The sequence below is a fragment of the Taeniopygia guttata genome, chromosome Z (assembly GCF_048771995.1).
Source record: "Taeniopygia guttata chromosome Z, bTaeGut7.mat, whole genome shotgun sequence".
Classification (NCBI taxonomy): domain Eukaryota; kingdom Metazoa; phylum Chordata; class Aves; order Passeriformes; family Estrildidae; genus Taeniopygia; species Taeniopygia guttata.
In genome coordinates, this window is record NC_133063.1 from 9,983,839 (window position 1) to 10,008,228 (window position 24,390).

A 24,390-nucleotide genomic window follows, 5' to 3' on the forward strand; every position below is an offset into this window, starting at 1 on the left:
GTAGTGACTGCAGCTACTTAGATAGGCCATGGAGAGGGGTAGGTCCCTGCAGGCAACAGTGGCTCCTCCATACCCCACAGGCCTGTGAACTGCGCCTTAGTACCTCTCCCTCTGCTGCCAGCAGGGAGCCCGCACAGACTCTGCACAAAGGGGCTGACTTTTGCACCAGTAGCACTAAAGGGCATTGTGCTACCGCTTATCTCACAGCACGGGAAGTTCAGAGTCCCTGAGAGTGCCAGGAAAATGACGCCTGCATATGAAAGTTCAGATCCCATTTCCCACGCGTCAGTGGCTGAGCTGAAGAGCTAGGTCATGGCAGGACTCCAGCCCACATCAGCAATCTTTAGCCACCGAGGGCAAGTGCTGCCTGCTCAGAAACTTGCATGCAGCTCTGCACTGCACCACAGCTTTGCACTGAAGGAGCTATTTCAGCCTGCCTACAATCAGCATGCAGCCTCCTGTCTGCAGAGCTTGACTTTTATTAGTGAAAACCTCTTCAGTGGAAAAGGAGGAAACGGATGGAATCCTTTTGGAAGTGTTCCTGCACACATTGACTTTGGGGACTTTCTTTCGGCCTGCCAGGCTGCTGCTCTACTGCAACAGGCCAAGGCCACAGCTTTCTCCACAATCCTCAGACACCAGGAATGCCAAGGGTGCCCGTCCCACTCACCGAAGCGTGCACTTGACTCCTTCCTCCTCGGAGTCGACCTGCCGGGAAGAAGGGAAAATGAACCAGGGGCTGTTAGAAATCTCTCTGTGCTGAGGAGTCCCACAGAGCAAGTCCAGCCAAGCGGAGAGCGTTTTCCTTTCACAACATCCCTCTGGGAGCAACACTTCTTTAGCACAGCAAGCGAGACTGCAGGCCACTACCCTAGGCTGTGTCTACCTTTTGCTCAGCTTTGCCACTAAGGAACCAGAAACTTAGCCGAGAAGTTGCAAATTCTTCCTTAGCAGTCCCTGCCTGCATTCGAGCCTGTTGTCCAGCCTGCAGCTAAAGCAGCTGTTTTCTCCTCTCTTTCCTGGACTTGCTTTTTCTTTTTGTAAATTGCACGCAGCATGTCCCACGCGGTTGCTGTAAACAATTCCCCACCAAAGCTCCCACCAAACCCCTCTTAGCGCTTGCAGTTCTGTTGGGACACAGCACAGGCCCAGCTCCGGGCTTCAGGAGCACGCACCAGCTGCTCGGCACTTTGCCCTTCAGCGCAAAGCCAATCCCTCTTGTAGCACACACTGGAGTTGCACTTAGACAGGCACATCCTTAAAGGATGGAATGCAGAAAAAATGCTGCTTTTCCTCAGTTCTGGAGAGAACCAAACCGTTTTTAGAAGGACGCCTGCAAATCTTGCCCAGTCTGCATTTGGAAGTTCCCACACCCTGCTAGGCCAGAGACAGCCCCTTTTTAGGTGAAGCTGTTGAAAGGAGCTTCACCAAACAGATGGCATCTTTATGCCATTTTTGTTTCAATGTGCTGCCCCAAGGAAAAACTTGGATTTACCAGTCAAACGACGAAAAGCTTTCTGAGGAGCCACCAATGAAAAGGCGCTGCTGACTGCTCTACGGATTCGCTCCATGGTTTGAGCAGTGCTGCTCACGTCCGTAGGCCAGGGGAACAAAAAACGGAAACAAACCCCCTCTTGCACAAGTCTCCAGACTGTGCAAGGAAAAAAAGGGGAGAAACAGGACACTTGCACAACTCCACAAACTGTGCAAGAAACTACAGACACAAAAGGACACCTGCTGTAATCTGAGAACAGCACAGCTGAGGTGATCCTCCTGCAATGAGCGCGCCAAGAGCTGCTCTGGACGCTGAGGCCTTGCAGGCACCAGGAGAACCTCCTGCTGACAGCGCTGTTACCTGGCAACCCTCTGCTGACATCACAATAGCAGCCGTTCCGGGTTGCTCTGTGGATTCATGCATAGCAAACAAACCTTCTCTGCAGCTGACAGAAAAGAAAAGACTGGAAAGATCTCCTCTGCCCCAAAGCAGCACAAAAGCCCCTTGCAGTCCATAAGCCACAGCTTGTTATTTCTATGTTTTTCCCCCCCTCCACGCAGCCCCCTGAATGAATCCGACTAGCTCAGAGATATGGGGCTGTGAGGGGAGGAAATAGCATGAGAGGGAAAAGTATTCAAAAGAGGCTCCTTACCCAGGGTGTTGGAACAGCTCTCTTTATTCTGTGGTGTCCATGGAGAGCAGGGCAAAAGAGGAAGAGCAGGAAGTTTCAGGGGTCTATATAGGTTTTGGACAGGGTGGGCACTCCTGGCTCCCCGCCAACCCCGTTGGGGCAGGGGGGAGGATTCAGGGGTTATCTTGATCAGAGCCACAGAGGCCCTAGGAAAGGGGGGACAAAAGGGTGTCCAGGAGCTCACCGTAACACCTCCCCCTTATTTGTTAAACAAGGTTACAGGAATTCACTGGGCTCAATTCAACCCCAAGTATGGGTTTCCCACCACCCCATGTTGGTGGCGTGGTCAGGCCTCCTCAGGTTAGCCAACTCTATGTGGTTGACCTCTGAGGTAGAAGGTGTGAGGCCCTTGATAGCTTTGAAAATCAAGTGACGCAGAATCCCGAACGCTAGGGTTACAAAGAACAGAATAACAAAGACTAACAAAATTGATCTAACTACAGATGTCCACCACCCCGTGAATCCCCATCCCTTGAACATTCTCTTCAGCATTTGCAGGATGACAACTTGCATGGGGTTCATCACAGGGTTGAGTGGAAGGTAGGTTTTCTCTAAAAGGGAAGAACAAACATTTTAAGAACATGTTAAAGCTTCTGTTTCTGCCGGAAGGAATTCCTGCCTAGGAACTTTCTTCTTCTCCCATCCGGCGGCGTCTTCTCTTTGAAGCATCAGATACTTGCTTCTTGTCCCCTTCTGTTTGACCTGGATTCTTGGGGACAAAAGGTTTCACCCACTTCTGGGGAATCCACCGAGGGCCTGAGGGAGTAGCTACACACGCATAGCCACGGCCCCAGGTTACAAGTTCATAGGGACCCTTGGTTTCCCAAGTTTCTGGATCCCTAATCAAGACCGGTGGATGCTGAGACAATTTAAACTGCTTGCCACTGTTAAAGTGACGTACAACCGGTGGACTCATATTTTCAAATGAACAATTCAGAAAATTGATAGTAAACATAGCTTTACAGAGCTTCTCTCGTGGAGACATCCACGGAGCTGAGCTGTTTTGTTTTTTCAATACCTGCTTGAGCGTCTGGTGTGCACGCTCGACTACAGCTTGACCTGTGGGGGAGTGGGCAATGCCAGTCTTATGTTCCACTCCCCACTGCTGGAGAAATTCTAGGAACTCCTTGGATACATACGCTGGGCCATTATCTGTTTTGATCGTTTTTGGCACCCCCAATACTGAAAATGCTTGCACTAGGTGTTGTTTGACATGTGCAGCCTTTTGTCCTATATGAGCAGAGGCATACACTGCACCTGAGAATGTGTCCACGCTTACATGAACTCATTCAAGGCGACCAAAACTCTGAATGTGTGTGATGTCTGTCTGCCATACCTCACAGCTGCTAAGGCCTCTGGGGTTTACCCCCATGCCCAGCGATGGCACGGCCTGGAGCTGACAATTAGGACAGTTGGTCACAATGGCTCGGGCCTGACTCCGTGTTAGCTGGAACTGTCCAATCAAACCTGGTACGTTCTGGTGGTAATGCTCGTGACTCAGCTTTGCCTGTTGGAAAACATCAGGGAGACTTGCCTTTTCGACTGGTGCAGCGAAGGAGTCTGCTTTTCGGTTCTCCTCTGCAATCTCACCTGGCAAATCAGTGTGTGACCTCACATGCATCACAAAGAATGGATGTTCTCGGTGCGAGATTTAATAAATTAGCCTTGAGAGTAACCTGAAGAGATGTTCATTTTCTATTTCTCTGAGCACAGCCTGCTCCGCCCTGGACACTATACCTGCCACATAGGCAGAGTCTGTCACCAAGTTGAACGGCTCGGAAAACCTCTCAAAAGCTCTCACCACTGCAGCCAGTTCAGCCACCTGGGGGGATCCCTCCACAAGCTCAGTATCAGCTTCCCAATGCTAAGTCTGTGGATTTCTCCAAGTCATCACCAACTTATGGGAAGCCCCAGAGGCATCAGTGAACACTGTGAGAGCCCTGAGCGCCCTCCGGCTCCTTTTCTCTTGAGGAATCAGGTGGAATTCCTCATTGAACAACATGTGAGACGGGGCATGGACTGATATTTGTCCCCTATAGCTGTCCAGAGATAGCTGGAGACTGGCACAGATGCCCCAGACAGAGCATTTCAAAGGCAAGCACTTAGGAACAGCACTGGGCCTGGGCTGCAAGCCGAGCTGTCAACTCTTCCACCTGCAGTCCAAGCCAAACAAGCAGTCTGAGACTACAGCTTGTCACAGTCAGCCATAGTGGAGACTGCGAAAGGGAAAGAACAACTTTACACTTCACTCCCTTCTGAGGACTGCATTCACCATGGACAGGGACAACTTGCCCAGAATCTGCGTGGGTCACCACGCTCACCTGAACAGACCCCTCCAAAAACAAAGCCAGCACTAAGAGGCCAGCAGAAATATATTCCCAGGATTGCTGGCTCACCGGCCAAAGCACTAGCCCTGCTGCCCAGGGCAGCAGCTGAGATTCAGCAACCCACTAAGTGTCCTTCTGAGCAGCTGCCACGGAGAGCACAGAGCATGGCAGTCAGAGACATTGGTCCCATCCACCTGCTGCTCTGCAGGGGAAAGGCAACAAGGGCAGAGACCACTTGTTGCATGACTGCACTGCTTCCTCCTCCTTCATTCACCTGCTTTCATCCAGCCAGCCTGTACTGCAGCAGGATCTTGTGCATCCTTTGCACTTCTTCTTTGTGCCTCTTCTCCATTGCCTCCATCTTCCTCTGAGCTTCCCGCAACTCTGCCTGCAGCTTGTCCTTGATATTCAGGAAGATAAGAGGAATCTTACTGGCATCCGCAATCTCGTTCAGGTTTCCTCTTTTGCACTCTCAAAAGCATTTGTGTTCAGCCCCTTCCTTCTGCTTCTCTACCCAGCTCTAACCCTGCCATCCTAGCTCTTCTTCCTGGTGCTCAGCGCTGCAGCCTGCCAGGCTCTGTGCTTCCAGTGCCTGCAATGGTCCTTGCCTCCCCTTTCCTCACGTCTCCAGTTCATGTCCCCATCACTGCCCTTCCAAGCTCTTCTACCTGGCTAGTCAGGCTCACCTGTCCATTCTGCTGCTCCTTATTCAGCTCCTGCCTCAGCTGCTCTAGCTGCTGCTGCCTTTCATTTAGATCTCCCAGCAGCTGGCGCACCTTATCATCTAGAGCAGCCTTCTGGCTCTGGAGCTGCACAGAAACAAAGAGAAGACGGCTTTAAACGTCCCACACACCACTTGTGTGGCAACCAAGACTGATGCGCTCATGCCTTCCAAAAGCAGTTTCTTCTCATTCCTGTATTTACCAAGGGCCAGCTAAGAGACAATCCCAGAGAGACAGACAGTGTCCAGAGAAGCTGTGCCCATAAGGGGCCCAGAGGAGTCCAAACCAACACACAAACTCTCTTTTCACACTCTGTGCCTCTTGAGTGTCTCTGCTTCTTTGCCCATCCAGGTTGCATGATGGCAATTTACTGCTTCATCTCAAGCAGCCTTTTCTCCTCTCCCCTCTGTACCTCTGCCACCAAGTTGATCCATTGCTCCAGCTTCTCCTGTGCCTTCAAACTCTGTTCTTCCAGCTTGCTTTCCTGATGAGTGGAAGAGACACGTCCAGATGAAGTCCCACCAATGCTCCCCAAAGGAAAAACAGAAGCTTCATCCCTCCAACAACCCCCGCACCTGAAGAGGGCACACTAGTGGCTTTGTGCCCTCCAGCACCTGGGAGGAGCTCCAGCACGGCTAAGGAAAGGAGAGGTCACCTTCCTTCCCTGCTCTGATGGCTGCCTGTTTCCTGGGCCCCCCCCTTCAGGATTTCTGCCTGTTCTCAGAGGCTCTGTCCTCAGATTGCCCTGCCCTTTGGTCAAGGAAAAGCTGCAGATGGACTGCAGGATGAGGACGACAGCAGCACCTCGATGACCCAGTCACAAGACAGGCCACCAGCTGAAGTACCAGCACCAGGAGGCCTGTTGCAACTGCTTCAGGCTCCAAGGGAAGACCTCTGTCCGCTGGGGAAGGACAGAAAGCAAGGAACCCAGTTGCTGGGACTGCAGCTGGCAGCAAGGTCAGCAGCAGTCTGCTGCATGGCACCAGTCTGTGGGGAAAATGCTGCCCCTTCACTGCCATGCTTTGGTGGTAACCACCCAACCTCCTGGGGAACTTGGCTTATGGCCATGCTGAACCTGTGGCTGCATCTACTGTCCCAGCACTGTCCTCTGGGTCTTCACAGGCTTTATTGAGACTGTGAAGAGCCCAACTGCACCTGAACACAACCTGCTGACAAAAGCACCAGAGAGGTGCAAAGCACAAATTAAATACAGAGAAGGAGGAGAACTGACTTGCCAATGAGAAAACAGTAAGGAGTGGCTCTTGTACAAACTGACAATGAGGGTATCCAACGAGGGAGGAAAGGGGAAGGGGCCCCAGGCCCTCACCCAACCACCTGACGCTCTGGATGGAAGCTTCAAGATGTAAGGGAAGGCACACCGAGTGACGGACAAGGCATCTGGGAGGAGACAGGGGAATGTCTCTGTACTTAGAGGGTGATGGACACTTGAGGAGGGATGGGAAAACTAGGGATAAACCAAAGGGGCACAGAAGGGGTACAAGGGGATAAACCATTTTAAAATCGAAATACAATGAAAATACAATAAAGTATAAAAACACAACTCCACAATCGGGGACTGCTAATACAACAGGAAAGCAGGAGCAGGGTTGAGGCCTGTCACAAAGTGGGTTAGGGTAGAATCTGGGGAGGCATGGCCAGTGCCCTCATGGCAAGGGCACAGAAAAGAAGGGCAGATGGCAGATGGCTGGTGGCTGGCCTGTGCTCTTGAGCAGGTTCCATCTCCAGTCCTGTCCTTCTCAAGGATAGTGGGTACAGGGACGTGGCGGATGAATACGAAAACTGGGAAAGGAAGTCTGTTAAATATTGTGCAACTAAAATTTAAATTTAAATGATCATCAAATATACTGTCAATTGCCACAAAACATCGCACAGTAAATGATTTTGAATCATCACTATATGATGACTATATATCTATATATATAGATATCTATACCATATCTATATATTATATCTATATCTATATATTATATACTAATAATGTATCAAACGTACATTGAAACAAAAAACCGGAGTCCATGGGAGAGTTTAAAGTCTAGGGGACAAGATAAGGGAAAGGTTAAAATCTAAAGGACATTGCCCCAAGAAGTCCTCCAGCAGGCCCACAGGCCTCCACAGTGGCTCACGCAGCTCCAAACTGCACAAGTCTTCACTCCCACATGTTGGCCTTAGTTCCCGTGGCAGAACTTGCCTTCCCACGGGACGCTCACCTGTGCCCGAGCCTGTGGAGAAGCCCGGCTCCCTCCCCCTCTGCCCACAGCAGCACAGACACTCCCAACCTTTCCCAAGAGCTGCAACACAACCACAGCCACAGCAGCATGCCCTGCACTGCCACCACTGCTCTGCTCCATTTTGCCCCACTCTGCTCCTCTAGTCACTGCTGCCAGCCTGTCTCTCCACTAGAGGTTGTGGCCTGGAGGCACCAAAGTCAGAAGACCTTTGCCCACTTCCAGACCATGCCACAAACCCCAAAGATGGCTTTTCCCACATTTAAGAAACACCTGACCATTCAGAAGCAAATTTAGAGCTTATGCACAGCATGAGAACAAAGGGAGGCTTCCAGCACAGTGAAGGTTTTATGTATTACCGTATTTATTTACACTATCAGTCTAAACAAACTAGAAACTACGAGCTATCAACTAGAAACTACAAAAAACACCAATGGCCTCTTGCAGGGCTAGTATCTCCTGTCGGCCATAAACTGCTGCGTCGCCATGATCAGAGGCGTCAGGCTGGAGGTCGGCTTGGCTGAGGTTACAAAAGGATGCTGCCCAAAGAGAAAAAGAAGAAATTAATTTCTACTGACCTCACAGGCTGAAACTGGCTTTCTCTGGCAAGCAGAAAGATACACAAAGGAGGGCATTCTGTGCACCTCTGTCTCCACATCCAGGACCATGCTACATGAGCCAAACATGGCTCCCAATCCCACAAATCCATTAACCCAGATGGCTTCAGCTGAATGAGATTTGGTCTAGGCGACCTGGAAAGGCTCCTTCCAACCCATACCAGGCCAGGGTTCTCCTCTGTTTTCCTTTGAAAAGCCCCCAGACTGGAGATTCTCAGCAGCAGGGCCCATCTGCCGCCTTGGACTTGAGCAGACGAGGAGCCCCTGGCAGCGGGCGGCCGGCGCACCCGGCAGCCGCTTTGCCTTTTACCTGCTGAAGTTCCTGGGCAGACCAGCGCCTGTCCTCGTCTGTCTCCAGGCAGCAGCAGAGAAAGTCTCGCAGCCAAGCCGACTGTTGCCTGGGCTTCTGCAGCTTCGGGGTGCCCCTGGTGCTTATCAGCTGCTGAACCTGGAGAAGAAGGAAATGCCACGCTCCACCTGTCTCCTTCACACGCCAAACTGCTCACACAGACCCCACTGGACAAGCTCCACTCCCCAGTGGCTCTTTACTCCCTGGCAGAGGGAGGGAGATACCTTTCCTACCCCTACTAAAAGAACCCAAAGCCAGAGGCAGCCGTAGCCAGTCCAACATGCAAAGGCTCTTGCCTTGACCCCTGATTTCATTGGCTGATGGAATTAGGAGCAACTCCATCAGCAGCAGCACACTTTGCTTCTCTCAGCACTGACACCAGCTCTACAGGTGAGGTGGAAGACAGACTTTAATCTAACTTTACTATTTCCAAGGATTCCTCCCATAAATTGCAGCTCACTGCTCCTTTAGGTAAAGCTGCTCACTGCTCTCTTAGGCAAAGCTTCCACCAAGGAAAAGGCATAGTGATTTTCTTGTGCTATTCATGATGAAATGCCAAGGGGATAATCTGGGCAAGAAGCATAAGAGACTATGCAGCCTGGCACCTATCATTGTCAGGTGTTAGCAAGCTTCCCAGGCAGCAGAATGGGAGTAGATTTAGTCAGAGTGACAGGAGCATCTGAGGGTAGTTGCAGCGTACCGTGCGGGAGGTGTTCATCAGGTAAGGAGGTGCTCCTTCCACCATCTCGATCCCCACAATGCCAAAGGACCAGATGTCCACTTTGGGGCCGTAGGGCTTCCCTGTGAAAATTTCTGGCGCCATCCAGTGAGTAGTCCCAACAGCTGAACTCCGTTTGCTCTGCTCAGCGGTGAGCTGAGCAGCAAGGCCAAAATCAGCTGAGGAGAAAAAACACTCACATCAAGCCAGCTTGAAAAAGGAAAGCAAAGAAAAGAATTCCCCACTGAATCAATGTCTAAGAAGGCAGCGTGGAATCCAGCTGTACCAGGGGCATGCTGCTATTCCTCGAGCCTGCAGCTGAGGAAATACGCAATTGGCCACTTTGCAAAAGCCCCCGACTTCAGGCAGTGGCTTTTAGTCCCCTGAAGCTATTAGACTGCTGCTGCCTTGCTGGGGAAGGGACACACACAAGCCAAAGGCACTCCTGACCCCTTCTGCCCAGCTACAGCTCCCTGCACCTTGTGGCTGTGCTCTGCGCTCGCAGCAGGGCAGCCTGCACTGCCACAGGCACCAGGGAAGCGGCAGCACCCAAAGGCAGCCCCACACCGCAGCCCGCCACGGCTGAGCCTGGCCAGCAACACCCACCCAACTTGACAGAGCCGTCCAAGCCCAGGAGAATGTTGTGGCTTTTGATGTCTCGGTGGATCACTTGCTTGCAGTGAAGGAAATCCAGGCCTTGCAGGCACTGAGAGAGGAAAAAGAAACACGAGCCTGAGTGGATTGCGTCCCACAAGCAGGGCAGTGGCACACCTGCAAGACTGACTTCCTGGGGGTTGGTGAGCCACGGCAGGCCAGGCTGCTGGCAAAGGCAGCAGAGCTGGCTGCTCCAACACGAGGACAGCAGAGCTTTTCTAAGGGCGTGGCTGTTTGCTTTTGAAAGGGAAAGGGCAATTGTTGCTCTGGCCAGTGCCCTGCAAACACAGACTCAAGGTGCACTGCTGCAGTGCCTGTACTCTCTGCAGCCAGACAACAGTGTCTGCTTTTGCAAACACCACTTGGGGTGCAAGGCTCTCCTTTGAGGCTGAGCTCTGTGAGAGTCCTGTGAGGATCTCTTTGTCTTTGCCACTTGCTCAACATGGTGCCACCAGCCACTTTGCTCTTGTGGGGAAGGAATGCAGCACACACAGGCTCCAGGCAAGGCTTTAGAGAGGCAAACACAAACACACTAGAAGAAGGGCAGGCACATTGGCAGGCACTTCATCTGCTCTTGCTACTGCCCGGCGTAAGAGAAAGGCAGAAAGGAAGCTTGGAAGGGGAAATCTCTCCTCTCCTTATCACCCATTTGGAAGAGCCGTCCCAACCAAGCCATGGGAAGCACAAGCGCCATCCCTTACCTCCCGAGAGACAGCTGCTATCTCTCCTTCTGCCATATGAGTCTCCCTAATGACATCGTGTAAAGAACCTCCGTCCATGTATTCCATCACCAGCCAGAGTTCCTCATCCACCAGGTAGCTGAAAGGAGGAAACAACAGCCTGGAGATGAAGGTGTGCACTTACATGACCTGATGGACTCTTGCTCCTGTGTCTCTCTCAGAGGAAGACAGGAGGAATAATCATTCACAATGCTCTACAGGGCTTGAACTCTGCGCAGTCTAAAGGCTGCTTGGTATCCACACCAATGTAACAGGCCAAGGGAAATACAATCTACAGCGCTTTGTCAGCACTGGAGACCCGTGGGAAAAAATCAATTGCCAAAACAAATGAAACCATGTGGAGAGAGGACAGGAACTTTGAGGCTGTTGGCTCAGTGAGACAGGGCCAAGGCTGGTCTTTGAAAGCACACTTCCAACTAGGTATGCCAGCAAAGATGAATGCAGCCCCAATGCAATCTCCTCCCAGGACGCTGTAGATCAGCCCAGAAATAGGAATTAACAGCTCCATCCTCTGCCAGCCACCAAAGGAGTGGTTGAACTTCTGGCTTGCAGGATGTGAATGACCTTTCATGGCAGAACAGCAGAACCACTCACCTGTCTACAAAGGTCACAAGATTGGCATTCTTATTGCCACGCATGATCTGGATTTCATTCAGGCACACCTCGCTGTTGCTCTCTTCCAGGAGACTAATTTTCTTTATGGCCACCTAAAACAACATGGAAAACATGAACCAAAGTTGGTGCCACAGAACCACCAGCGGACCACAGAGACAGTGCTGATGGAGTGACAGAGCTGGGCTGGGCCAAGCTGCCTTGTGGCTGGACATCAGACCGCTTGCTTGGGCACCTCCCAGGACAAAGAGCCAGATAGCCTTTGCCTTGGAAACCTGGCAGAAACATGGTCTATGCTGTCCACCTCAAAGCTCTAACAACACTCACCGTTCCCACAGACTTCCCCCATGGCTTTACTTGATCATCCCCATTTTCATTCACACACCTCTTGCAAGCAGAAAGTCAATTTCTGCCAGAAAAATGGAGCAAAACTGCTGGACAACCTCTAGGGGGCTTGATCATTCCACTGGCATTCTCCCTTTCACAGCAACAAAGCAAACTCTTCCCGACATGACAGATCAAATGCTGTCCTAAAACAGTTCTGCAGAAGCTGTGGCGCTGCTTGACGCTTACCTCTTCTCCTGTGGCAGTCTCCACTGCCATGCACACCGTGCCAAAACCCCTAGAAACAAAACAGCCGCAGAGAAAGAAGAAGTCCTTTAGTCCCTGCAAGTGCAGGAATCCACAGTACAAGAGGAAAAAAGTCCAGGGACAAACAGTAAATTGAAAGAACTGTGGCTGCACTCACCCTCTGCCAATTGTTTCCAGTTCTGTGTATTTTGCCTCAGGATCTCCCTCGCTCACCAGCATCTCTGTAAAAATCCCAAGGAAAGATACTCCCTTCAAAAGAGATCCCACCCTGCAGCAGATCAGAAAGGCAGCCCCACTCTCTGGGACACTGCGCCCTTTCAACTCACTCCCTCAGGAAACAACACCACCACCACACCGCCACCACCTAAAAAACAACAGCAGCAGGACAAGCAGCCCTGCAGCACAGATGGCCTGTCCAAAACTAGAAGTCTAAACTAAAATCTAAGCACATCAAGAAACAGTCAGAGGAGACAGGGATCAGAAAAGTGTAAGCAAGAGAAGTGATTGTTGCCTTCAGACATTAAGAGCAGCAGGACAAACACAACCTTTCTGTTCGGGCAATGAACACTCTGGGACATTCAACAAAAGATTTAATCCTTGCAAACATGCAAGGCATGTTGGGTTCTGGAATCCATTTTTATCAACAGCTGCCCTTTCCAGAACAGGAAGAATATTGCATAGTGCCTCCAGCAAAGCTAGGAACTCCAGCTTGAAGCAGGACTTTGCCTAAACAATGCCCTTCTGCCGCTCAAGAGTAGCAGCTGATGTTCTACCCTACTGTGATGGGCCTTGGGAATGAGGTCCCTCAGCTTTTAGGACAGGCTGAGCTCTGAAGATGACCTTGGCCGTGCCCCACAGGAGCTGGGCCCCATAGGAGCTCCTGGAGGCCTCCTCATTTGCTCGGTCACAGCCTCCTGCTCAGCCAGAAACAATCTCTGCTCTGCCTTTTGCCTAGAGGGAAGCTCAGGCAAGGCCAAACCAGGCCCAGCTGCCCTCCGAGGCAGGAGCGGCAGCCCAGAGATCCCTCCCCACTTCAGAGCACAGCAACAGCTCCTGTGGGGAGGCCTCAGGAGCTGGCACTCAGCTGAGGAGGAACAGGAGCTGGGACAGCTCTTGCTGACACACGCACACACACACCAGGCACTGCTGCGGCACACAAGGGTCACAAAGGACGTACTCAGCATGGCCAGGCACTTGTCCTCTGTCTTCTCTCCCAGCAGCTCCATGCTGCCAGAGGAACTAGTCGTGCTCCAGGTGCACGAGCTGCTCCTGCTTGAGTTTCCAGCTTGGGCACTGGAGGCTTCTTCAGCTGCAGCTTGTGCAGGTGCCACGACAGAGGAGCTGGAGCTCTGGGACAAGAAATTAATTTGGGTCACAAATGTGCCGGGCAGAGATGTCCCTCCAATCTCATTTCAAATGCAAGCCCTGAGGAAGATGCTGCTGGCCAATCCAGGGCTCTTCACCTCTCAGCTTTTGCAGCCCACTTCTCCAGCTCAAGGCCCCGAACACAAAGCCTGCTTTTACATGAGGGACAGAATGTCACCAAAGACACTGCTAACCCAAACAGGCACTTACTGATGCTGGCTGCTCAGGCCGTGGGCTGACAGCAGGCGCAGGTTCATTGGCACCTTCCTCCTCTTCAGCCTCTTCCTCGGGTGCAGAGGCAGCCGGAGCAGGTGCTGGCGCTGCCCTTGTGCTCTGTGCACAGACAGCAGCAGCAGGGTCAGGAAAGAACCTGTCATTCAGAGCCTTACGTCTCTTCAGCTACAAGCCCCGCTGCATCTCAGCTGTTCCTTTAGCTGCTGACTTTGGCTGTTCTTTGGGGAGGGCCAGGTCCCTTCTGGGGACAGTGTCTCCTCATATCCTGCAAGGCTGTGAACTGCACCTTTGCACTGCTCTCTTCACTGGGGACAAGGAGCCTGCACAGCCCCTGGGCACAGAGGGCCTCACTTGTACCCCAGGAGCATCCAAAGACATCCTATTGCTACCCCTTGTCTCTTGCTGAGACAAATTCCCAGACCCTTCAGAACAGTAGGGAAGTGATGCCTAAATGTCCAAGTTCCACACCCCTTCTCCAGGCCTCACAGGCTGGGGGAAGTGCTCTGGGAGAGCTGGAAAGATTCCAGTCCTCAGCATCTTCAGCCAGGCAGGGCAGGTGCTGTCTGCTTAGAAACTTGCAGCTCTGCTTTGCTCCAGCCACAGGACTAGCCAGAGCTGCCACTTACTGATGCTGGATGCTCAGGCCCTGCAGTGGCAGCAGGTGCACTTTGGTGGGAATCTTCCTCCCCTTTGGTCTCTCCTTCAGGAAGACATGCATCCAGAGGAGGCTCAGAGGTCTGTTTTGGGCTCTGCAGATAGACAGCAGTGTCAGGGACAGGGAACCTCTCTATTCAGCTCTAGAGCCAGATACACTAAGGAGAAATCATCTGCAGAGAAATGGCATTCTAATTGTTCAAACTCAAGTCAAATGGGCCAGTTAGATGGGACTGCACTGTCTTGTACAGGAGAAATTCCATCATGGCTTCAAGAACCAAACAACCCCACTTTCAGCTGCTTAAAAGCTCTGAAAAGGAACTGGAGAAAACAGCCTGGGATCCAACTACTCCTCCAGCTGGTGCTGCTGCTGCTGCTGCTGCTGCTGCTGCTGCTGCAAAGGGCCTGGACTGTTCTTTCATTCATCCAACCAGGCTGGCACTGGACTGCACCAGGCCAAGCTCACAGCTTGCTCCACAATTGTCAAATGCTACCCACACCAAAGGCTCCTTTCCCACTCACCCAAGGAGCGGATTCTCTCCAGGCACGGGTGATGTGACCTGCAAGACAAAAGGGAAAAAGAAGCAGATTCTGTAAGGAAACTGCCTGTGCTGGGCAAGCCCACCAAATAGTCAGCAACCAAAGACAGAGCATTCTGCTTTCACTCCATCACTCCAGCAGCAACCCTTGTGTCACACAGCAAGGCAACAGCACTAACTACTGCCTCGTGTCTACCCTTTGTCCTCTTTGGCCTCTCAACCCATAGAAACTCGAGACTGAGAAAGTCCCAGTGGTTCTGCAACAGGCATTCCAGCTTCTGCCCCACCGCAACCAGCAGGAGCTACAGCTCCTCTCTTCCCTGGATTTCAGTTTTCTGAAGGGATTGCATGCAGCAATTGCCATGAGCTTACTGAAAACCCTTCCCCAAAAAAGCTTCACCCAAGTCCCCTTTAGCCATGGTGGCAGTTCCGTGGGGACACAGCGCAGGAACAGCTCCTGGGTTCAGGAGCATACAAGAACTGCTCTGAAATGTCCATCTCAGAGGCCTTTTCCAAGCTGATCCTGTGATTTCATCCGAGAAGGAATGGCTCTTTTAGCACTCAGGAAGTGTCAAGTTCCACAGGCACATGCTGGGATGAGGGAATGCAGACAAGAAGACTTGAACTGAGGGACTTTCCCTCAGTGCTGGAGAGCAGTGCACAGCTTTTCCAAGGACTTCTGCCAAGCTCTCCCAGTCCTCCTATCTTGGAAGTTGTCTGGCTTGAGCCAGCAAACTGAGGAGATTCCAGACCCCATGGGCACAGGCTATGCCACGGGAGGAGCGGAGCCCCTGCAGGCTACATTACAAATGCTGCCCAGGCCCCTCTGGCTAGAGACACCCCCTTCTTAGCTGCAGCTGCTGACAGCAGCTTTACCCAACTCAAGGCCTCTTGGTGGCATTTTGGTGTCCATATGCCACACTGCACAAAACCGTCCACTTACGTGCCAGCTGGGTGAAAAAGTACCCAGAATAGGCCACGGAGAAAGCCGTGCAAACTGCAGCACACACTCTCTCCATGGCCTGAGCAGCGCTGCCCAAGTCTGCACCAGACAACGCCTGCGGGGAAAAACCAAAAATCCTGCGAGTCCTGCTGGCAGAGACCTCGGCGATCAGCAGGTTCCGCCTGCAGTCAGCGTGCCACTGAGCTGCTCTGCTCACTGAGCCCTGCCGGGCCTGGGCACAGCAACTTTGCCTTGGCAACGCTGGGATGCGGCCCCTGACATCACAATAGCAGCCACCCTGGGCTGGTTTGTGAACTCACAGAGTGCAGAGAACCAGATCTTCCCTACAGCTCAGGCCAAAAAAAGCCTGCAAAGCTCTCCTCTGCTACAAAGCAAGACAAAAAGCCCTCCTAGTCCATAAGCTACTGCTCAAGGCATCTAAGAGTAACTCCAAGAACACACTAATCCCCTACAGCCCACCCGGAGAAATTGAGCACTGAGAAGGGAGCGGGATGTGAGGAACCACATCAGTGCTCTTTGGCCACTAATGCTTCTGAGCAAAAACCAGAAGGCTTCTTCCAGTTGGACCTTGCTCAGTTCAGGAAAGCAGAAAACAAGGAGAAGCACTACTTCAATTACATTTAGAGGTTTCTCCTAGCTACAGAGACCAGGTCATGGATCTTTCAGCACTGTTTATTCATTTTACATCACAGCCGTGGGTGTGATTTCAGCAGGGAAATGCCATGACCACAAATGCAAGGGGGATCCTTCTTTCTGGCTCCCTCTAGCAGAGAGGCCTTGGGACCAAAGCACCACCACCATTTCCCTGCCAGTTCTGTCCTTCCACAGTAGTTTTTAGGCCACGGGGTTGAGATGAGTGGCACGGAAGTGACAGCTCTGACACACAACTGAAACCATCAGGGCCAGGGTGGCACGTGGGACTGTTTTTCCGCTCCAGCAGAACAGTGCAGTCCAGAGTGGTGACACTGATACCAAGTGAGTTCAGCCAAGCCAAAAGGGAGTCCAGCCAAGCCCAGTGGAGCCCAGCAGGGTGGTAGGAAGAGGCAGTGGAGCGGCAGATCCGATTCCCACGTGCACACCCAGCGTGGCAGACTGATGGTAGCGGCAGTGCCAAACAGAGCTCTGCAGGGAGAGACACCCATCACCATCGCCGCTGCCACCATCTGCCGCGTCCTCGCTCCCAACCACTGATCTCCAGTCCACTCAGCCCCAGCTAGCTCTCCAAGGGGCGAGTAGGGCAGCAAGAAGCACTCCCTGCTGGACCTGGATGGGCTTTTGGGAGTGCCTCCATTGCTCCCAAGGCGTAGCTGATCCCACTGGCGAATAAGAAAGAGTTTCTTGTCAGGGGTAGAACTCCAAAGCTTTATGGAGGCGGCAAAGAGCCCAACTGCACCTGATCACAACCTGCTGACAAGAGCACCAGAGAGGTGCAAACCACCAATTAAATAGAGAGAAGGAGGAGAACTGACTTGCCAATGAGAAAACAGTAAGGAGTGACTCTTGTACAAACTGACAATGAGGGTATCCAATGAGGGAGGAAAGGGGAAGGGGCCCCAGGCCCTCACCCAACCACCTGACGCTCTGGATGGAAGCTTCAAGATGTAAGGGAAGGCACACCGAGTGACGGACAAGGCATCTGGGAGGAGACAGGGGAATGTCTCTGTACTTACAGGGTGATGGACACTTGAGGAGGGATGGGAAAACTAGGGATAAACCAAAGGGGCACAGAGGGGTACAAGGGGATAAACCATTTTAAAATCGAAATACAATGAAAATACAATAAAGTATAAAAACACAACTCCACAATCGGGTACTGCTAATACAACAGGAAAGCAGGAGCAGGGTTGAGGCCTGTCACAAAGTGGGTTAGGGTAGAATCTGGGGAGGCATGGCCAGTGCCCTCCTGGCAAGGGCACGGAAAAGAAGGGCAGATGGCAGATGGCTGGTGGCTGGCCTGTGCTCTTGAGCAGGTTCCATCTCCAGTCCTGTCCTTCTCAAGGATAGTGGGTACAGGGACGTGGTGGATGAATACGAAAACTGGAAAAGGAAGTCTGTTAAATATTGTGCAACTAAAATTTAAATTTAAATGATCATCAAATATACTGTCAATTGCCACAAAACATCGCACAGTAAATGATTTTGAATCATCACTATATGATGACTATGTATCTATATATATAGATAGCTATACTATATCTATATATTATATACTAATAATGTATCAAACGTACATTGAAACAAAAAACCAGAGTCCATGGGAGAGTTTAAAGTCTAGGGGACAAGATAAGGGAAAGGTTAAAATCTAAAGGACATTGCCCCAAGAAGTCCTCCAGCAGGCCCACAGGCCTCCACAGTGGCTCACGCAGCTCCAAACTGCACAAGTCTTCACTCCCACATGTTGGCCTTAGTTCCCGTGGCAGAACTTGCCTTCCCACGGGACGCTCACCTGTGCCCGAGCCTGTGGAGAAGCCCGGCTCCCTCCCCCTCTGCCCACAGCAGCACAGACACTCCCAACCTTTCCCAAGAGCTGCAACACAACCACAGCCACAGCAGCATGCCCTGCACTGCCACCACTGCTCTGCTCCATTTTGCCCCACTCTGCTCCTCTAGTCACTGCTGCCAGCCTGTCTCTCCACTAGAGGTTGTGGCCTGGAGGCACCAAGGTCAGAAGACCTTTGCCCACTTCCAGACCATGCCACAAACCCCAAAGATGGCTTTTCCCACATTTAAGAAACACCTGACCATTCAGAAGCAAATTTAGAGCTTATGCACAGCATGAGAACAAAGGGAGGCTTCCAGCACAGTGAAGGTTTTATGTATTACCGTATTTATTTACACTATCAGTCTAAACAAACTAGAAACTACGAGCTATCAACTAGAAACTACAAAAAACACCAATGGCCTCTTGCAGGGCTAGTATCTCCTGTCGGCCATAAACTGCTGCGTCGCCATGATCAGAGGCGTCAGGCTGGAGGTCGGCTTGGCTGAGGTTACAAAAGGATGCTGCCCAAAGAGAAAAAGAAGAAATTAATTTCTACTGACCTCACAGGCTGAAACTGGCTTTCTCTGGCAAGCAGAAAGATACACAAAGGAGGGCATTCTGTGCACCTCTGTCTCCACATCCAGGACCATGCTACATGAGCCAAACAAGGCTCCCAATCCCACAAATCCATTAACCCAGATGGCTTCAGCTGAATGAGATTTGGTCTAGGCGACCTGGAAAGGCTCCTTCCAACCCATACCAGGCCAGGGTTCTCCTCTGTTTTCCTTTGAAAAGCCCCCAGACTGGAGATTCTCAGCAGCAGGGCCCATCTGCCGCCTTGGACTTGAGCAGACGAGGAGCCCCTGGCAGCGGGCGGCCGGCGCACCCGGCAGCCGCTTTGCCTTTTACCTGCTGAAGTTCCTGGGCAGACCAGCGCCTGTCCTCGTCTGTCTCCAGGCAGCAGCAGAGAAAGTCTCGCAGCCAAGCCGACTGTTGCCTGGGCTTCTGCAGCTTCAGGGTGCCCCTGGTGCTTATCAGCTGCTGAACCTGGAGAAGTAGGAAATGCCACGCTCCACCTGTCTCCTTCACACGCCAAACTGCTCACACAGACCCCACTGGACAAGCTCCACTCCCCAGTGGCTCTTTACTCTCTGCCAGAGGGAGGGAGATACCTTTCCTACCCCTACTAAAAGAACCCAAAGCCAGAGGCAGCCGTAGCCAGTCCAACATGCAAAGGCTCTTGCCTTGACCCCTGATTTCATTGGCTGATGGAATTAGGAGCAACTCCATCAGCAGCAGCACACTTTGCTTCTCTCAGCACTGACACCAGCTCTACAGGTGAGGTGGAAGACAGACTTTAATCTAACTGTACTATTTCCAAGGATTCCTCCCATAAAATGCAGCTCACTGCTCCTTTAGGTAAAGCTGCTCACTGCTCTCTTAGGCAAAGCTTCCACCAAGGAAAAGGCATAGTGATTTTCTTGTGCTATTCATGATGAAATGCCAAGGGGATAATCTGGGCAAGAAGCATAAGAGACTATGCAGCCTGGCACCAATCATTGTCAGGTGTTAGCAAGCTTCCCAGGCAGCAGAATGGGAGTAGATTTAGTCAGAGTGACAGGAGCATCTGAGGGTAGTTGCAGCGTACCGTGCGGGAGGTGTTCATCAGGTAAGGAGGTGCTCCTTCCACCATCTCGATCCCCACAATGCCAAAGGACCAGATGTCCACTTTGGGGCCGTAGGGCTTCCCTGTGAAAATTTCTGGCGCCATCCAGTGAGTAGTCCCAACAGCTGATCTCCGTTTGCTCTGCTCAGCGGTGAGCTGAGCAGCAAGGCCAAAATCAGCTGAGGAGAAAAAACACTCACATCAAGCCAGCTTGAAAAAGGAAAGCAAAGAAAAGAATTCCCCACTGAATCAATGTCTAAGAAGGCAGTGTGGAATCCAGCTGTACCAGGGGCATGCTGCTATTCCTCGAGCCTGCAGCTGAGGAAATACGCAATTGGCCACTTTGCAAAAGCCCCGGACTTCAGGCAGTGGCTTTTAGTCCCCTGAAGCTATTAGACTGCTGCTGCCTTGCTGGGGAAGGGACACACACAAGCCAAAGGCGCTCCTGACCCCTTCTGCCCAGCTACAGCTCCCTGCACCTTGTGGCTGTGCTCTGCGCTCGCAGCAGGGCAGCCTGCACTGCCACAGGCACCAGGGAAGCGGCAGCACCCAAAGGCAGCCCCACACCGCAGCCCGCCACGGCTGAGCCTGGCCAGCAACACCCACCCAACTTGACAGAGCCGTCCAAGCCCAGGAGAATGTTGTGGCTTTTGATGTCTCGGTGGATCACTTGCTTGGAGTGAAGGAAATCCAGGCCTTGCAGGCACTGAGAGAGGAAAAAGGAACACGAGCCTGAGTGGATTTCGTGCCACAAGCAGGGCAGTGGCACACCTGCAAGACTGACTTCCTGGGGGTTGGTGAGCCACGGCAGGCCAGGCTGCTGGCAAAGGCAGCAGAGCTGGCTGCTCCAACACGAGGACAGCAGAGCTTTTCTAAGGGCGTGGTTGTTTGCTTTTGAAAGGGAAAGGGCAATTGTTGCTCTGGCCAGTGCCCTGCAAACACAGACTCAAGGTGCACTGCTGCAGTGCCTGTACTCTCTGCAGCCAGACAACAGTGTCTGCTTTTGCAAACACCACTTGGGGTGCAAGGCTCTCCTTTGAGGCTGAGCTCTGTGAGAGTCCTGTGAGGATCTCTTTGTCTTTGCCACTTGCTCAACATGGTGCCACCAGCCACTTTGCTCTTGTGGGGAAGGAATGCAGCACACACAGGCTCCAGGCAAGGCTTTAGAGAGGCAAACACAAACACACTAGAAGAAGGGCAGGCACATTGGCAGGCACTTCATCTGCTCTTGCTACTGCCAGGTGTAAGAGAAAGGCAGAAAGGAAGCTTGGAAGGGGAAATCTCTCCTCTCCTTATCACCCATTTGGAAGGGCGGTCCCGACCAAGCCATGGGAAGAAACAAGCGCCATCCCTTACCTCCCGAGAGACAGCTGCTATCTCTCCTTCTGCCATATGAGTCTCCCTAATGACATCGTGTAAAGAACCTCCGTCCATGTATTCCATCACCAGCCAGAGTTCCTCATCCACCAGGTAGCTGAAAGGAGGAAACAACAGCCTGGAGATGAAGGTGTGCACTTACATGACCTGATGGATTCTTGCTCCTGTGTCTCTCTCAGAGGAAGACAGGAGGAATAGTCATTCACAATGCCCTACAGGGCTTGAACTCTATGTAGTCTAAAGGCTGCTTGGTATCCACACCAATGCAACAGGCCAAGGGAAATACAATCTACAGTGCTTTGTCAGCACTGGAGTCCCGTGGGAAAAAATCAATTGCCAAAACAAATGAAACCATGTGGAGAGAGGACAGGAACTTTGAGGCTGTTGGCTCAGTGAGACAGGGCCAAGGCTGGTCTTTGAAAGCACACTTCAAACTAGGTACGCCAGCAAAGATGAACGCAGCCCCAATGCAATCTCCTCCCAGGACGCTGTAGATCAGCCCAGAAATAGGAATTAACAGCTCCATCCTCTGCCAGCCGCCAAAGGAGTGGTTGAACTTCTGGCTTGCAGGATGTGAATGACCTTTCATGGCAGAACAGCAGAACCACTCACCTGTCTACAAAGGTCACAAGATTGGCATTCTTATTGCCACGCATGATCTGGATTTCATTCAGGCACACCTCGCTGTTGCTCTCTTCCAGGAGACTAATTTTCTTTATGGCCACCTAAAACAACATGGAAAACATGAACCAAAGTTGGTGGCACAGAACCACCAGGGGAACACAGAGACAGTGCTGATGGGGTGACAGAGCTGGGCTGGGCCAAGCTTCCTTGTGGCTGGACATCAGACCGCTTGCTTGGGCACCTCCCAGGACAAAGAGCCAGATAGCCTTTGCCTTGGAAACCTGGCAGAAACATGGTCTATGCTGTCCACCTCAAAGCTCTAACAACACTCACCGTTCCCACAGACTTCCCCCATGGCTTTACTTGATCATCCCCATTTTCATTCACACACCTCTTGCAAGCAGAAAGTCAATTTCTGCCAGAAAACATGGAGCAAAACTGCTGGACAACCTCTAGGGGGCTTGATCATTCCACTGGCATTCTCCCTTTCACAGCAACAAAGCAAACTCTTCCAGACATGACAGATCAAATGCTGTCCTAAAACAGTTCTGCAGAAGCTGTGGCGCTGCTTGACGCTTACCTCTTCTCCTGTGGCAGTCTCCACTGCCATGCACACCGTGCCAAAACCCCTAGAAACAAAACGGCCGCAGAGAAAGAAGAAGTCCTTTAGTCCCTGCAAGTGCAGGACTCCACAGTACAAGAGGAAAAAAGTCCAGGGACAAACAGTAAATGGAAGGAACTGTGGCTGCACTCACCCTCTGCCAATTGTTTCCAGTTCTGTGTATTTTGCCTCAGGATCTCCCTCGCTCACCAGCATCTCTGTAAAAATCCCAAGGAAAGATGCTCCCTTCAAAAGAGATCCCACCCTGCAGCAGATCAGAAAGGCAGCCCCACTCTCTGGGACACTGCGTCCTTTCAACTCACTCCCTCAGGAAACAACACCACCACCACACCGCCACCACCTAAAAAACAACAGCAGCAGGACAAGCAGCCCTGCAGCACAGATGGCCTGTCCAAAACTAGAAGTCTAAACTAAAATCTAAGCACATCAAGAAACAGTCAGAGGAGACAGGGATCAGAAAAGTGTAAGCAAGAGAAGTGATTGTTGCCTACAGACATTAAGGGCAGCAGGACAAACACAACCTTTCTGTTTGGGCAATGAACACTCTGGGACATTCAACAAAAGATTTAATCCTTGCAAACATGCAAGGCATGTTGGGTTCTGGAATCCATTTTTATCAACAGCTGCCCTTTCCAGAACAGGAAGAATATTGCAAAGTGCCTCCAGCAGAGCTAAGAACTCCAGCTTGAAGCAGGACTTTGCCTAAACAATGCCCTTCTGCCGCTCAAGAGCAGCAGCTGATGTTCTACCCTACTGTGATGGGCCTTGGGAATGAGGTCCCTCAGCTTTTAGGACAGGCTGAGCTCTGAAGATGACCTTGGCCTTGCCCCACAGGAGCTGGGCCCCACAGGAGCTCCTGGAGGCCTCCTCATTTGCTCGGCCACAGCCTCCTGCTCAGCCAGAAACAATCTCTGCTCTGCCTTTTGCCTAGAGGGAAGCTCAGGCAAGGCCAAACCAGGCCCAGCTGCCCTCCGAGGCAGGAGCAGCAGCCCAGAGATCCCTCCCCACCTCAGAGCACAGCAACAGCTCCTGTGGGGAGGCCTCAGGAGCTGGCACTCAGCTGAGGAGGAACAGGAGCTGGGACAGCTCTTGCTGACACACGCACACACACACCAGGCACTGCTGCGGCACACAAGGGTCACAAAGGACGTACTCAGCATGGCCAGGCACTTGTCCTCTGTCTTCTCTCCCAGCAGCTCCCTGCTTCCAGAGGAACTAGTCGTGCTCCAGGTGCACGAGCTGCTCCTGCTTGAGTTTCCAGCTTGGGCACTGGAGGCTTCTTCAGCTGCAGCTTGTGCAGGTGCCACGACAGAGGAGCTGGAGCTCTGGGACAAGAAATTAATTTGGGTCACAAATGTGCCTGGCAGAGATGCCCCTCTGATCTCATTTCAAATGCAAGCCCTGAGGAAGATGCTGCTGGCCACATCCAGGGCTCTTCACCTCTCAGCTTTTGCAGCCCACTTCTCCAGCTCAAGGCCCCGAACCCAAAGCCTGCTTTTACATGAGGGACAGAATGTCACCAAAGACACTGCTAACCCAAACAGGCACTTACTGATGCTGGCTGCTCAGGCCGCGGGCTGACAGAAGGGGCAGGTTCATTGGCACCTTCCTCCTCTTCAGCCTCTTCCTCGAGTGCAGAGGCAGCCAGAGCAGGTGCTGGCGCTGCCCTTGTGCTCTGTGCACAGACAGCAGCAGCAGGGTCAGGAAAGAACCTGTCATTCAGAGCCTTACGTCTCTTCAGCTACAGGCCCCGCTGCATCTCAGCTGTTCCTTTAGCTGCTGACTTTGGCTGTTCTGTGCGGAGGGCCAGGTCCCTTCTGGGGACAGTGTCTCCTCATATCCTGCAAGTCTGTGAACTGCACCTTTGCACTACTCTCTTCACTGGGGACAAGGAGCCTGCACAGCCCCTGGGCACAGAGGGCCTCACTTGTACCCCAGGAGCATCCAAAGACATCCTATTGCTACCCCTTGTCTCTTGCTGAGAAAAATTCCCAGCCCCTGTCAGAACAGTAGAGAAGTGATGCCTAATCGTCCCAGTTCCACACCCCTTCTCCAGGCCTCACAGGCTGGGGGAAGTGCTCTGGGGGAGCTGGAAAGATTC

General features: G+C 52.1%; 2 protein-coding genes across 2 annotated transcripts; both read right to left on the reverse strand.

The window, feature by feature from the left end:
• Positions 1 to 4,793: 4,793 nt before the first annotated feature.
• On the reverse strand, positions 4,794 to 11,981 carry LOC140681820 (serine/threonine-protein kinase PAK 3-like). Its single transcript, XM_072922310.1, has 10 exons — positions 11,920 to 11,981; positions 11,745 to 11,793; positions 11,154 to 11,266; positions 10,521 to 10,638; positions 9,772 to 9,871; positions 9,148 to 9,344; positions 8,409 to 8,546; positions 5,648 to 5,719; positions 5,200 to 5,322; positions 4,794 to 4,913 (listed from the first exon to the last, which is right to left on the reverse strand). The coding sequence occupies exons 1-10, from the start codon at positions 11,979 to 11,981 to the stop codon at positions 4,794 to 4,796; spliced, it is 1,092 nt and encodes a 363-aa protein (XP_072778411.1).
• A 6,450-nt stretch (positions 11,982 to 18,431) lies between these two features.
• LOC140681821 (serine/threonine-protein kinase PAK 3-like) lies at positions 18,432 to 22,484 on the reverse strand. The gene is made up of 8 exons (XM_072922311.1): positions 22,423 to 22,484; positions 22,248 to 22,296; positions 21,656 to 21,768; positions 21,023 to 21,140; positions 20,273 to 20,372; positions 19,649 to 19,845; positions 18,910 to 19,047; positions 18,432 to 18,521 (listed from the first exon to the last, which is right to left on the reverse strand). The coding sequence occupies exons 1-8, from the start codon at positions 22,482 to 22,484 to the stop codon at positions 18,432 to 18,434; spliced, it is 867 nt and encodes a 288-aa protein (XP_072778412.1).
• Between the last annotated feature and the right edge of the window lie 1,906 nt (positions 22,485 to 24,390).

Excerpts from the sequence above, each read along its gene's own strand:
- LOC140681821 (XM_072922311.1), bottom strand. The coding sequence starts at position 22,484 with ATGCTGGTGAGCGAGGGAGATCCTGAGGCAAAATACACAGAACTGGAA. Across the intron at positions 22,297-22,422 it reads CTGGAAACAATTGGCAGAGG|GGGTTTTGGCACGGTGTGCA; the intron begins GTGAGTGCAGCC and ends TTTTGTTTCTAG. Across the intron at positions 21,769-22,247 it reads AGACTGCCACAGGAGAAGAG|GTGGCCATAAAGAAAATTAG; the intron begins GTAAGCGTCAAG and ends ATGTTGTTTTAG.
- LOC140681820 (XM_072922310.1), bottom strand. The coding sequence starts at position 11,981 with ATGCTGGTGAGCGAGGGAGATCCTGAGGCAAAATACACAGAACTGGAA. Across the intron at positions 9,345-9,771 it reads GGACGGCTCTGTCAAGTTGG|CTGATTTTGGCCTTGCTGCT; the intron begins GTGGGTGTTGCT and ends TTTTCTCCTCAG. Across the intron at positions 8,547-9,147 it reads TGATGAACACCTCCCGCACG|GTTCAGCAGCTGATAAGCAC; the intron begins GTACGCTGCAAC and ends CTTCTTCTCCAG.